The sequence below is a fragment of the Poecile atricapillus genome, chromosome 4 (assembly GCF_030490865.1).
Source record: "Poecile atricapillus isolate bPoeAtr1 chromosome 4, bPoeAtr1.hap1, whole genome shotgun sequence".
In the NCBI taxonomy this organism is placed as follows: domain Eukaryota; kingdom Metazoa; phylum Chordata; class Aves; order Passeriformes; family Paridae; genus Poecile; species Poecile atricapillus.
In genome coordinates, this window is record NC_081252.1 from 1,954,531 (window position 1) to 1,968,986 (window position 14,456).

Genomic DNA, 14,456 nt, shown 5'->3' on the forward strand with positions numbered 1-14,456 from the left:
AGGCAGGGAGGGGCTGGGGAGAGCAGCTCCAGCTCGGGGGCTCTGCTGGGCACAGCCCTGCCTGTCTGAGCTGCACACACAGGAACCAACACCAGCACGCTGCTGTTATTGGGAATGGGGTGGCCTTAATGGTGTGCAGATGTTACCCTGAAATCACGGACCACTTTAAAACTGCTCTCAGTAAAATTGGTATTTGTAGTCCATTATGGGCTCTCAGGTTGGAAATCCCTATTTTTTTTCATAATCCCTGCACACATCCATCTCTTTATCTGAGTGCACTCTCTATCCTCACCCCAGCAGCAGCAACAGTGTGGGTCACTTGACTCCTGTCATTCCTTTCTGGGGGAGCAGCGAAGTTTATTATTCATCCAGCTCAAGGACAGCACGGAGGACTTGGGAAATGGAGATGGCTTCCCTGGCCTGGATTGTCTATGGCTTGTGGAATGTGGGGAAGAGAGGAACTGGCCTTCTCACCTGGCTTCTCTGGCTGCAGCCCATGTGACCTGGGGGAGTCCATCAGGCCCCAGGCTGTCCAAGGGCAGGAAATCTCAGCCTCCATCTGCACCTTCACCCTCTGGGATTCCTGAGATGAGAACAAAAAGCCCTCCTTATTCTCATTCTCCACAGCACAGGCCCAAGAGAAATCCAGGGAGCTTCCTGTTAATCCCCTTACCTCCACTTTATTTTATATGGTGAGCCTCCCTGTGGAAAAGGAACATTGGAAATTAGTAAGAAGCAAGTTGCTGGTTTACTTATTTTAAAAAACCTAACCTTAATTCATAAACCAGCTTCATAAATTAAAATTCCTACATGAAGCAGTCCAGTGAATAGCTCTATATTATCAATTCCCTTATAAAACCATAGTTCTTCAAAAGTTTGTGCCCTCTGTGTTTCCTCCCACCTCCTGTGGATACTATTTGTTACTTCAAAAGAAACGGTAATCTTAGGCCTCTTTGCTACAACACTTCCAAGCCCCCACGCTGTTGCACTGAACCTACTGCGGAATATTGATCCTTCCCTCTGGTTTTGCCAGCTGCTCCTCGTGCTGTGCCTCAGTTTCTGCCCTTCTCTCTGGCACATCAGGCTTGGACATCCATCACCTGGAAGGGCCACTTGTGGCTTATTAGTCCTGGGTTTCACGGCAGCGTCCCTGAGGAGAGAGGCAGCATTAGGGCCAAGCAGTACCTGTTCTTCCCTGCCTCTGGCTCTGCTTCCCTGGCAGAGCACAGCACCTGGTTTCCTGGAACAAAGAGCAGGAGCCCAGGAGTCAGATTCCAATGGAAAAGGGAGGTACAGGGTGCTGTGGGTAGAACATGCCCCTGGAGCTAGGCGGGTGTGTTGCCCCCTGCCTGTGGGCTCTGTCCTGGCTGGGGCTCTTTCTCACAGCGTTCCATGGTGTGAGTACCATGGACACTCAGAGGGTGGGGCAGGGGGACTCCTCTTCCTTTTCCTTCCTTGCCCCTGCTTTCAAGGGTTTCACTGTGACAGTTCTGTCACTTGTCCCTCGCTGTGGAACATATGATTACAGCAAGCTGGCTGTAGGCTCTGTGCTGACATCTCCTAATGCCCACATCATGGAGCGGCAGGGAAGTGTTAATGAGTGGATCAGAGGCACTGCTGCCTCGAGCACCGACTTCTTTTTTTTAATGATATTTTTAAAGAGATCAGCTCTTCCCCAAACTCAAACCTTCATTCTTTGCAACTCACAAAATGAGATGGAGCTTTGCCCAAAGAGGCTGATGATAAAACCAAACAAACTGACGAAGCAGCCCATCTCTCCACAAGGACGGTAAGAGAGCAGCATTATTCAGAGGCTTTGTCATTGAAACAATCTGAATCCAGCTCAGGAAAAGTTAAATTACAATACTCCTGTCTTCCTCTGTGTAGTTCTGTGTGCAGCTCCATGCAGAGCTGCACGTGTGCCTTGGATTTCTCTTTTTCATAAACAGCTTTCTACTGATTTCACTTGGAATATCACACGATTGAAAAGAATCCTTGTGTGTGCACGTGTGATTCGAGTGTGTGAGTGTGAGAGCCTGTGGAAGCATAAGGATGCAGGCATTGACATTCCAGTGCTGTCAGCAGGGTGAGGAGCTGCTACTCAAAGCAGATTATTTTCTCACACCACTGTCACTTTTAAAACAAGTTTCATTTTCTGAAGCCATTAGAAATAACAGCTAATTAATGGATTGCTTGGCTTTAAAGTGAATTTCCCCTCAAACTTTAGGGACTTGAGGAGCTGGCACAGGATTAGATCCTCCACTTGAGGAGATGAGCAAAAGCTGCCATTGACTATTGCCTTAGGAAGCCACAGTTAGCTCAAACAAGTCAGGCTTCCCTTGATTGTCCAGGGTGGGATTTGTGATTCACTCATCCCCAATGGGCACAGGGCCCAGAGGAATTCCATCCCTCAGCACGGAGAAGTTTGCTGGGCAAAGCTGTCTGCGCTCAGACAGATGTGAGGTTTCAGAGTGGCACAGCTACAGAAGGCAAAGGGCAGTGCCATTTTGTATGGGTACATACAAATCTACCCAGGAGGACCTTCTCCTGTACAGTTTGCAGGCCTGACAGAGAAAGAGACTGTTTTGGGATGATGGTTAGGGACAGGTGCAATGGAAATAAGGACAGAAATTAAATCAGGTTGCCCTTCATTGAGTGAAAGTGCTGCTTTACTCTCTCCAGTCTCCTAATTGCTTTCAGCTAGAATGAAGTATGTCCAGGCTTTGGCAAATCCTACTTAGCATCCAAGTATCTCTCAGGATCTGTCCCATAATCCCATAATGTGTTGCTGTTTTGTGTAAAATTAGGGTAGTAATTCCAAGGTGGCTCTCAGGAATGATTTGCTAGTTAAATAATTACTTTCTGTTAAGTATGCTGGAAACTCCTGATGGCTGGGAAGAAAAAGCACCCAGAACTATTTAAAGAAAAGTAATGTCTGGCATGGTTTTGGAACATCCCAACAGCAAAGGGATGTCTAGTTGAAATCCACAGGTCACTTTCCAATCCACTCAAAGCACTCTGAGCTTGACAAATGTGCCATTCCCCATCTGAAACCTGAAGGGCTGTGGAAAACTGGTACCAGGGGTGCCGTAAGTTATTTCTCCTATTGGGCAGAATTCCTTTATGCACTGCTGAAAGCCCACAGCCTGTTTAGGCACTCAGCAGTAACTGTCTGGGTGGCACCGAGAATTGAAATGTAAATCAAGATGGAAAACTCTACTGATCAAGACAAATATGTTTCTTTCATGTATTATGCTGACTGTCTCTGCAGCAATATTGTTCATGGGTGGTGTTTAATGAAAGTACTACAATTAAATAGCACACAGTGAATACAATAAGGCATATTTCCATTAAGTTAACTGAAACCTGTATTAGATTGAGGTGTTTGTCAGCATGGACAGTTTTGTATATGTTTGTGTAATATCAAGGCATAGCAAGAACAGACTCCTTGATATTCATGGTGTGTTTTTTAGTCATTTCCTGGCAATACCCAAACCCAAAACATGGCCCAGAAGAACTTACTGTTAGCTTGCAAACCCGCTTTTCTCGTGGAGGAACGGCTGTGCATTCAGTTTTCAGCTGAATCACTGAAGAGGGTCCCTTGGCCGCCTCTCCCCTGCTGGGACTGCCAGCGCTGGGCATTCTCTGAGCTTTACAGTGTGGATGTGACAAAGGGAACGGGAAGAGACTGCAGGGAGAGATTTAAATAGAGGTGTAAGAAATGCTCCCAGGAGTGGGCCTCACCCGGAGCAGTGTCAGAAGTGTGGGAGTGTGACTGCAGTGCAGGCACTGCACAGTCATGGAGCTGGGAGGTGGCAAGTGTGAGGGCTGCGGAAGCGCCTGGGACATCCAGAGGTGAAGCCTGAGCTGCCAGAAGGCATTTCACACTTGTCACCGGGCCAGAGACTCCCCAGCAGCAGCGGCAGCTCGGCCCACGGCTGCGCAGGACCTCACGCAGGCCTCGGCCGCTTTTCCCCCGGGACCGCTCACGGACTCTGGGGGGTCTCGGCACTGGCTTCTCCTCCCAGCGGCTGAGGCTCATCCGGCCAGGAAGCGCGGTGGCAGACACGTCTGCCCAGAGCGTCTGCAGGCCAGGGATGGCAGCTTCTGGCAGACGGATGGTGGGAATTTCCAGAAGGCCTCGCAGATGGGTGCTCAGGGGAGCGGGCAGCAGAGGCTGCCAGCCCGCTGGCGGTCGTGGGGGCTCGGGGGGAAACAGGTCACTTACTATGGGCTGTTGCCTTTGGCTGCTGCCAGTGCAGCACCTTATTCTTTCCTATGTTTGGCTCTTTCAGGTCATCAAGGATCCCCCTCCGCCTCCGCCAGCCCCGAAAGAGGTACGGTCTGATGGTGCTAGCGTTACCACACTGCTCACATGGAACCACTCCCGTGCTTCCCTGTGCGCTGCGTGCCCGGCCCCTTGTCCAGGCGCTGCCGGAGAAAGGACTGCCCCGGGGGGAGCCCTCAGTGGAGAACAGGGTTGCCAAATGCCAGATCTCTGTCTCAGCTCAGTGGCCTGAACTAAACCCAGATCCACAGAAACACTTAGGGCCTTTATTCCAAGATAGCTTTGTTTTTCACATTCTGCACTGAAGGCAGGAAGCTTGAATAGCCCTTGTCCTTCATCCAAAGAGTCATGGAGGACTTAGGCAGCTTTTTCCCCCAGCTTTGTCATTCCAGACACTGAGGAGTTCCCCTTACAAGGGAATTCTCTCCCTCTTATGGGCAGTAAGGCACTGGAGGCTGTGCTGTCCTCAGTGTTTGCACCCCTTTCACAACCAACTGGGAACACTCTGCAACCCCAGTGAAATACACGGAAAAGACATTCAGTGTGTATGTAGAAGTATCTTTTAAAAGTAAATATCATTTGAATGTACTTACAGGAAGAAGAACAGGAGCCCTTGCCTTCCAAGAAGTGGCCCACGGTGGATGCTTCCTACTACGGTGGACGAGGAGTTGGGGGAATTAAGAGGATGGAGGTTGGTAGGATTTGGAGATGGCAGTTCCCTCAAGCACAAGCTCTCTGAGGCTGCAAGTGTGGAAACAAAGACTTGAAAGTGCACTGAAAATACAAGGCCATAATGTGTACTTGTCTTCCCACTGGCATAAGCCTTGGAAAATTCGTTACCATATCGAACAATTCTGACCTTGCCTCTGAAAGAACAGCTTTCAGTAGTTCCATTTGACTGGGACTTTAAATAGCTGCCTCAAGACATGCTCTTTCCATCAAGCTAATGAGAAAGAGAGAGTGAGAGCCTTTTCTGCGTGTTTTGGAAGGAATTACAGTGAAACATAAGTCCCCCAAGTGTGGGCCAGCCAAATGCGCTGACAATGGTGACGCTGAGGAGAGGCTTGATCCCAGAGGGACTCGCAGCGACAACAGAGCCTGTCTTTGAAGAGACATGATAGCATCATGTTAATTAAAACAGAATGAAGAATGTGCATCCTTATGGGCACATCCTTATGGCAGGTTTTGTAGTCAAGTCAGCCTATATGGAATGTGCAAAGCAGTTCCTAACTGCAGTCCAGGAAGCTGTCTCTGTCTGAAACACCCACCCAGGCCATACTGAGGTGTCTTGATGAAACTTTAAAGGTATTGGCCTAATCAGCTTTGCTCGAGTTCTTTCCAAATGCAGCAGCAGAGCATGCAGGTTTGAAGCTGTGTGGCTTATATCCATTTTCTTCAGCAGTTCAGAATTGCTAATTTAGAAGAGCTCGAGATTTCATGAAAAGCAAACATTTTGTGCAGTGTGTTTCAGAGGCAGACTAGGAAATGCTTTCCAACATCAAGAATTACAAGCCTGGATTTGAGGGAAACTATGAGTGCCTCCAGGAGGGGCTCCCATATAGGATCCTGCACAATGGAGCAGAAACCTCATGAAGACAAGTGACATCAGGACCACAGAGAAAGACACGTTCAGCCCATGGCAAAAATGCAAACGAGGGTAGAAACTGATGATTGGGTTAGAAAACCTTTTCATCTGTGGTAGCAATTTTGGCAGGACTAAGGGCTAAAGACGTAAACCAACTGAAATTCCTGCCAGCATAATCATGGGCCCTTGAAAAAAAGCCACTCTTCTGTGGGGCTGTGGCTCTGTCCCTGACACCCCAAAGCAGTGACAGGCCTGGCTGGGCACCGATGGTCAGTGCTTCCAGGTTTGACTGGGGAGCCTCACCTCTGCCCTGTCTGGGATTGGAGTTGGGAAGATGGGCTCAGGCTGTTGGGAGAGCAGAACTCACAGCTCTCCCTGGCTCAGAAGAGCACACTGCTCTTACACTGGGGTTCTTAAAAACTCTCTGGGCTAGAAGACCTGGGTTCAGAAATCTTGACTTTCATGAGTGCCAGATAAGGGTCTGGTATTTTAGGATAAATAGGAAGTGGAAATTATATTTTTATATTGCTACTTAGAAAAGATTTCACAGATTCCCTGTTTCCTGTACAGCCCATGTGAAGCCCATCTTTCACTACAGAGACTTAGTTACAGACATCTACCTGAGACTGCTGTTATCATAATAAAGAGGCAGTATTCTCCTCAGTACCTCCTCTTTCTTTTATCCAGCACCTCCTCCAGATTTATCCTCTGTTATTTGCAGCAGTTTTCCTGCCCTGAGGTGCACTCACACCTGAACTCTGCCTTTCCTCAGGTGCGCTGGGGCGACAAAGGCTCCACAGAAGAAGGGGCCCGGTTGGAAAAAGCAAAGAATGCTGTGGTGAAACTCCCAGAAGAACCAGAAGAACCTTTTCACCCTAAACCACCTAAACGAAAGCCTACCTCACCAGCCATGCAGCAGAAGTGGTACACACCCATCAAGGTATCTGTTCACTCTTTGGTATGATTTGTTACTGAGGGCTGGATTCTTTGTGCCTTATGCAGGCTGTGCTGTGTGTTACTTTCCAAGTGTTCCCATTCAAGTGTAATGTGCTATTCTCGAAGGGAACACCTACTCAGCAGGAATGGCAGGAGCAGTTTGTAGCCCTAAATGCAATACTTGATCGTTACTGCCACGTTCCGTTTGCCTCCCCTTAAAAAGTGACATATTGTACACTGAGAGCATTAAAATCTATGGGGGCTTTGTTGGCTTAGAAGAGCTAATTAAACCCAAAACTGCACAGTTTGTAGCTGCTACACTAAGTTTTAAACACACATTGTCATGACAAGCCAAGAAAAGCAAAAAAATTATATAAAACAATGAAATGCAAAAGGTCTGACAAAAAGCAAATTGTTCTATCTGGCTCGTAAGAATGGTGCTCTGAGTGACCTGCCAACAGGGCACAAGCACTGCTTATAAGCGGAGGGTAGGTCTGTAAATACCTTACCTTTAGGTGTTAGGAGCAGAAAACACACAGGTGTAGCTGGGACTCTGGGTACTTCTCTCTTCCCATGTGCCGGCGAGTCCTTTCTGACCCCCAGAAAGCCCTGAGGCCGTGATGTCCAGACACACAGGCAAGGTGTGGGACCATCTGTGCAGAGCAGGATGCTCCTCACCAGCTCCAGGTGAGTGCCTTCCCTGGCACTCCAGGTGGGCAGGAGCAGCAGCACAGTGGTCCCAGGGGATGCAGGGCAGGCTTAGCTCTGGGGTGCTGTTCCAGGGCAGCGGTGCTCCATTGTGATACTGCAGGTCTCGGGATGCCCCGGGCAGCCCCCGTGCGGGTGGGGTGTGCTGCTGCCCCTGACCGAGCCCGCTGTGTTCCCGCAGGGCCGGCTGGACGCGCTGTGGGCGCTGCTGCGGCGCCAGTACGACAGAGTCTCGCTGATGCGGCCTCAGCAAGGAGACCAGGTGGGTGTGCGGCGCACGGGGGGCACAGGCACGGCGGGAATGGTGGCACACTGGGCAATCCGAGAGTGAAACACGCGTGGTGCCGGCCTGGGGACGTGGTGCCGACATGGGGCTCCCGGAGGCAGAGGAGGGACGCTGGATGTGGCGTGTGCTCAGGTGGAGAACAGGAACGTAGCTTCGTGCAGGGTAAACTCTGTCACAGGCACACAAATCGCCCTCAGACACAGGTGTTTGTAAGAGCAGAGGCTGGCAATCATGTCAGTGCAAGTTGCTTCCTGGAGCTTTGCACTTCCACACCAATGGCACCTGTCACAGAACAAAAAGATGAGGAAATGTGTTTCTCAGACAATCCTGGAACATCTGCGGCCACTGAAAAAGGGGCCTCTGCCCCAAACGCTGCTCTGATGAGGTCACAGAGCTGCTGTTTGCACCTCTGATAGTAAAACCAGATCAAGTATTTTTGATTGCTGCTCCTCAGGAAAGTATCACTTTGAATGCCAGCATTTACCTCCTGGGCCCACTCAGCTTCCTGTGTGTGGCACTTGGGAAGAGCCACGGGAGCTTCCCTTGAATAGGATGGCAGCAGGCCACAGTCTCACGTACTACAGAGCGCTGCTGTGCAGGAACATGAAGGCCACATAAAAGGATGAGAGGGCTGAAGGGGAGGGAGTTACACGTGGTGTAGTGGGAGGTAGAGGGAATTTTGATTATTTTCCTGGGATGTAGTTTGGTGCTGTTCAACAGGATGAAGAGGTCAGACCAAGGTAAGACAAGTGTTGGAAGCAGCAGAATGGCCAAGTGCTGTGCTGCAAGTGGAGAGCACAGCTGGATACAGCTGTTAGCATTGTTACCTTGGCAGGTTACTCGCTGTTTGCATTAATGATGCATGTGACATGGAGCAGCAATAACAACAGCAAATCTACACACCAAATACATGGCAAAATACAGTCTAACAGGTAAATTCAATGTTAACAGGAACATAAAACTGGTGCTTTAAAAGGCTAAAAGCATCAGTCAGGCCCTGTTTTGGGTATTTCTGTCCCCAAAGGCAGGAGTAAGGACTGCCCTCGAGGCACGTTTGCTGAGCCACTGTGTAGATACCTGCCTTCTCTGGAGGCAGCACTTCTCTGACAGGAGCCACATTTGTGCCGAAAGGAGCAGTGGGTCAGGTGTGACCTGTGTCACTGCAGAGCATCATTTCTGTCTGCAGCATTTGCTGTCTTGGTGTCTTTTTCCTTGTTCCTACCACACTGGGTGGAGATCCCATGGTGGGCCCCTGGTGTGTGTCAGTGCACGTGTGTGCACGGGGAGATACACACACACACACACACACACACACACACACACACACACACACACACACACACACACAGAGAGCTGGGGAGTTGTTCTATTTCATCATCTTCCTGTTTAAGAACTCGTCAGTTCCATGCACAGAAGAACTCACCGCTGAATTTGAGTCCTCGATCAGGCAGTTGAAATGTAGGCAGGAGTATCACGGCAGAGCGAGCCGTTGGTGCACCCCTGCGCGGTGCTGGCCGTGCCGTGCGGCGCGAGGGCCGAAGCGCGAGGCTGCCAGGGTGGCTGTGGCTCCAGCCCCGGGAGCGGCGGTGCTGGAGGGGGGCAGCGCCCAGGTGTGGGCACACGGAGCGGGCTGCGGGCACAGCTGTGCGGCGGGAGCGCGGGGCAGGCCGGGGCGCCTGGGGCCCGGGGGCTGCACACTAAAGGTAGCACGGCTTGGACACAGCTGCTCCCCGGCTCGCCTCAGGCACAAATCCAGAGATCCAACGCGGGCTGGCTGTGCTGGGGGCCGAGGACACGCAGCCACTTCAGAGACAGCTGCACGCCGCGGCAGCTGCGCCGGGCTCCCAGTGAGGGACGAGGACAGCAGGTACGGATCGAGGGCCCCACAAACAGCCTCCATTAAGCCATGAGCGCTTTTGAAGGGCTCCCATCAAACAGAGCAAGTCCGCAGCAGGAGATTTCGGCTGCAGAGCCATGTGGTGTTTTCTGCGCTAACAAGGTAATTTATAAATGATGCATTACCCTGTGTCTGTGCTCCTAGCTAGACTTCCTTCCTTTTTTTTTATTAAAGGGGCAAAGAAGACTGAGCCACAGCAGTCTGGGCTATTCTGAGGAACCAGTTCAGTGTCCGAGGGACTGTGCTGAACTTCTTTTCCCAGGGGTCTGGTGCCAGGAACACAGCCTGGCACAGGGGCACAGCGCCAGCTGCAGGGACCTGTTTTTTTTCTCAAAATCCTTGTGTTTGTTTTCCAAATCATAGTTTAGCACCGAGAGGTGATCATCAGTGGTTTAGATTCTTTACCTGAACTTGCTGCAATGTGATGGTGGCTGAGAACTCTGATCCCGTGTGCATTTATGCACACAAACATCTTTAGGTCCACAAATAGCCCATGGCTCTTGTAGTGAAGATTTTGCTCTATCAGGATGGAAATAGGTGTCAGTGGTCAAAGAAAAGAAAGACTGTACTTCATTCTAGAAGAATCAGAAGGGAGAACTATAGAATGCTTCCAGCTTGTACTTCTGTGTACAAACCAGCCTTTTAAAAAGGAAGACACTTGTACCTGCTTTTGATTTTAAGCCTGTTAGCATTTACCTACTTTTAAAAAAGGTCATTTTTAATAATGGCTGCAGAGTAAACACAAGCATCTCTTCAAACTGTTACTTTTGAGCATCTCTGCATGATACAAAAATAATACATGCACGTGCAAGATGTGGATAGCAGTGCTCCCTCCAAAAGGAAACTGCTGGTGCCAGAGTCACGGCCTTGCCCTGTAACCTGAGCTGCTTTCAGGAGGGTCTGGCTGGCTGCCTGGCAGGTGCCCATCCCGACTAGAGTGGCTCTCCTGGCAGCTGGATTTGCTGTCACTCAGTGGAAGCAGGAGGGATCATCTTGCTGAAGAGAGGATGTTGTGCTGGTGACAGGAGAAACAGGGACATTTTCCCAGCTATGTAGGCAGCCATTCTTGGCACGGTCTCCCTTGGTGCAGATGAGTCTGCTGCTCTCTTAAACGAGCCTTCGGGACTCATTCCTCTGTGAGCACTGGTAGGAATGAGAGAGCAGGAAGAAAGCAGCCTGCCTGTCAGTTCCAAGGCCACACGGCACGGGGATGATGGCCGTGGAGAAAGGAACGCCAGTGCTGGGGGCAGCAGGGATGTGCCATAGCTGTCCCACAGCTCCCCTGCCAGCATGTGAGCAGTGCAGCCTCCTGAGCCAAGCCTTCCGTGGGCAGGGCAGGGGTTGGTGATCACTGCCCAGGATTCCCAAGCAACAAACACATTTTTTTTCCTCATCCTCACGACACCTTCCTCATGGAGTGAGCTGCAGTAAAGTGATGCACCAGGCCTGTTCCCCTGCCCAGATTATTCCTCCCCTGTGAGCTGGCGGTGCAGGGCAGCTGTCCGAGTGGCTGGCCGGGATTTGGGAACAGGGAACGGCCACTGAGCTAATCTCCAGGCTTTGCAGATGAAGGAGGCAGCAGATAACAGGATTAAGGTTTCCCGACCCAGGGTTTTCACAGCCCAAGACGCGAGTGGAGGGGGAGGCAGAATGACTTCTGTCATTAATCTTAATTGATTGCCAAGAGGTTTTTAATCTGGCTTATTAATTAGGAAGGTCCTTAACACACTGTCTACATATCAACATCAGATGCTCTTTTGGGACTTTGGGGACATATGGCCTATCTATATTTACATTCACACAATTTACACATACATACATCGCTGTATGGGAGCTGCTCGCACGGGTAACGCACAGGGAGCGCCGAGGAAGCGTTTCCATACACACGCTCTTCAGCAAAAGGGGATGGAAATGAACAAACACCTTGCACAAAGGTTATATTCCCACATGCTGAACTCACATACCTCTGTTTATATTGATATGCATATTAATCCAGATCAATTTCATGTGCTGTTTATCCAGATTAGCATTCAAATAGCATTCTCGGTTTGACAGATTTAAGTGAGAGGTCCCAGTGTTCTTCCACAGTGACATGGCACGTTTTAAAAAGTCCAGGCTGTGGTTCCACTGCCATTTTGGAGGAGATCAGCACAAATACTTGATACAACAGTCGGGTGATCCTGTAAAGAAGTGACCAGAGCCAGAGAGGCCCTGAGATGGGAGGTGGTGACAGAATGAGGTGATCTGAACTAGGCTGGTTTCCCTGTCACTTCACTGGGCCCTGCTCCTCTAGCCAACAGCAAAGGCATGTGAAAACACCTTGGAAAAGCAGTTTTTAGAAAGTGAGTTTCTGTCTCACCTGGCAGGTGTGGTGTCACCTGCTGTAGCTGTAGCAGCCCGAGCTTGTTCGCTCACCCAGGGTGAGCTGTTATAAACCTGTGGTAAACTGCAGCTACTGCAGTGCAGAGGATGTTCAGGTGTGCCCACCCAGACCCTGCCCAACCTGGGGCTCTAAAGCCTGCCAGAGTTGCACGTGTTAATCCTTTTGTGCTCAGCATTATCCAAAAGAAGGCAGGGGGAGGGAGAGCTGTCTTCCCCTACAGCACAAATGCTGCTGGATGTGACTGCTGCATGGAGATGCAGACAGTGGGCAGAGAGAGAAGAAAAGTGATCCAAAATGATATGTATTGCCTCTGATCTTAGTACTGTGTTCCCATAATTCAAAATCACTTCTGTTCTGAAATCAGTTTTTGCATGTTCAAGTCTACTCTGAACTACAGAACCACAAAGCATTTACAAAACCCCCATAGCACTTCAGGGTTTGAATTTTAAGGTGGCCAGGTGTTCCCCAGCCAGAACATTTCCTGCCCCCTGACTGTGGGCTGGCTGTCACAGCCTCCTGCAGTTAAAAATGAGCTCCAAGGAAGTCAGTGCAACTGGCAGCAATGGTTACTGATGCTGCTCCCTGGTACAGAGGGTTTGTGGGTGCACACAGGTCTGCCCCAGTCACTCCAGAAAGAACTCTCTAACTTGTAGGAACTGCTGGGCAAATGCTACATGAGATCAACCACTGCAGGTTATTTAGGTGGGCTCAGCTCCTGACAGGCTCCAAGCCATGCTGGACAGGTGACCAGGGAAGAGGAGCAGAGTCCCTTGCCTGCAGCCTCAGGATGGGTGACACATCTGGCTGGGAATGCAACCCTGGGGACAGGGTGACAGCCTTCGTGGGACAGTGTATCCCTGCTGCAGCTTTGTGGGTGCTCTGGGCACTGCTCTTTCCTTCCTAGGTAATAAGATTGTTTCTCAGACACATTTCTGTCTGCAGTTTTCTCCCACAGCCTTGCCCTGTCTTTATTACTTAGTCCAGCAGGCCACACTGGGCAGTGCAAAACAGTTTGATCCAGTGAAAAAGGAGTAGATTTTTTTGGGGTTCATAGTCACCTTTTTCCAGTGGAACAACAACAATTCTTTACTGGTGTGAAATAGGAGCTCCATTTCAGGATGCAAATTATGCCTGTCTGAGCAGAGGGGAAGTGAAGGTGCACAGCAGAAAGGAGCTTGCAGCATGTTTTGTATCTTTCTGTACCCAAGTGGATGCATGATATTTTCTTTTACATTATAGTAAAACATAGAACCTGATGAAATCTGAAAAGGCTGTAAAATGATGGGCAGAATAAGCATATTATGATCCAAAAGAAAATTGATTATTTAGAGTTGAACATTCAGAGCAGAGCCCAAGGGCTCTGAGGATACCTCTCCATTCTGGGAAGGATGTTCCCTGCCCAGCAGAGCACCCCTGAATTAGGGAATCCTCCAGAAACTCTTGAGCAGTGCCACTGGGGCCCCCCTGCTCACCCAGGAGAGACAGGGAGGATGTCTGAGGGCACCCCCTCTTCCCAGGGCTGTTTCTCTGCCTCCCAGAGCACCCTGCCTCTCTGCCTCTCTGCCCTGCACCCGGCTCCGTTTGCCCCCTTGGGGAGCAGTGGGTGCCTGTCTCAAACCTGGAGTACCTCCCACAGCCCAGCCACAACCAGGCACAGGCCATTTGCCACCACGCCTTTGCTGAAACAGCATCTCTAGACAAAGGCTCCCCAGTGAAGTGGCCAGGGCAGTGATGGGAATGCTGGGAATGCCCCTCCCAGCCCACCTGCTCCCACACTGGGACAGCCATCGGTCCCCTGGTGACATGGCTGTGCCCCAGCAGGTGGTTACAGGTCACGGGGGCCAATCAGCTCCAGGATTATGGTGCCTCAGGAAGGCTTTTCCCTCTGAGAACAACATTTACAACGAAGAGAGGTGTTGGAAGGATTAGGAGAGTACAATGGATATAACTTTACTATGGCACCTAGGGTTCTGTGCATTTGAACGGTGGGAATTCTCTGAAAGAACTCTTCCTCTTACCTTAAATTTTTCCTATGCTGATTGTAATTAAGGCCCTTTCCTTCCAAGCCAGCCACATGCCCAGCTGGCACTCTGTGAATGCTCCGAGGCACTCTCAGGGCATGTTTGATGTCAGTTTGTCCTGATTTATACAGCCCATAAATGCTCTGCTTAGAGAAAGGAGAGCAATATTAGGTTTTGGCTCAAAGAAGTCAGGAGTAAGGCAGTGTGCTGTGTCCCCACTGCAGCAGGGAGGATGTGCCTTCCCGCTGGGCCACGGCCATACATCCCTGGATGCAGTGTGTGCTCTGGGCAGAGCAGCAGGGCTCTCCAGAAGGATGAGGGGAACTGAGGCACAGGTGCTGTGAGCCCCAAG

At 50.3% G+C, this 14,456-nt stretch overlaps 1 protein-coding gene and 1 long non-coding RNA gene across 2 annotated transcripts in view; one reads left to right on the plus strand and one right to left on the minus strand.

The window, feature by feature from the left end:
* ANTXR2 (ANTXR cell adhesion molecule 2) overlaps window positions 1-14,456 on the plus strand; it is a 73,539-nt gene that overhangs the window by 41,666 nt on the left and 17,417 nt on the right. The window contains exons 13-16 of the mRNA XM_058837033.1: window positions 4,296-4,337; window positions 4,884-4,979; window positions 6,646-6,813; window positions 7,699-7,779. Coding sequence (XP_058693016.1) covers window positions 4,296-4,337; window positions 4,884-4,979; window positions 6,646-6,813; window positions 7,699-7,779 — 387 coding nt within the window. The remainder of the gene's footprint in view (window positions 1-4,295; window positions 4,338-4,883; window positions 4,980-6,645; window positions 6,814-7,698; window positions 7,780-14,456) is intronic.
* LOC131578410 (uncharacterized) lies at window positions 359-3,613 on the minus strand. The gene is made up of 3 exons (XR_009277484.1): window positions 3,523-3,613; window positions 674-702; window positions 359-583 (listed from the first exon to the last, which is right to left on the minus strand). It is a non-coding gene; the product is annotated as an uncharacterized LOC131578410 (long non-coding RNA).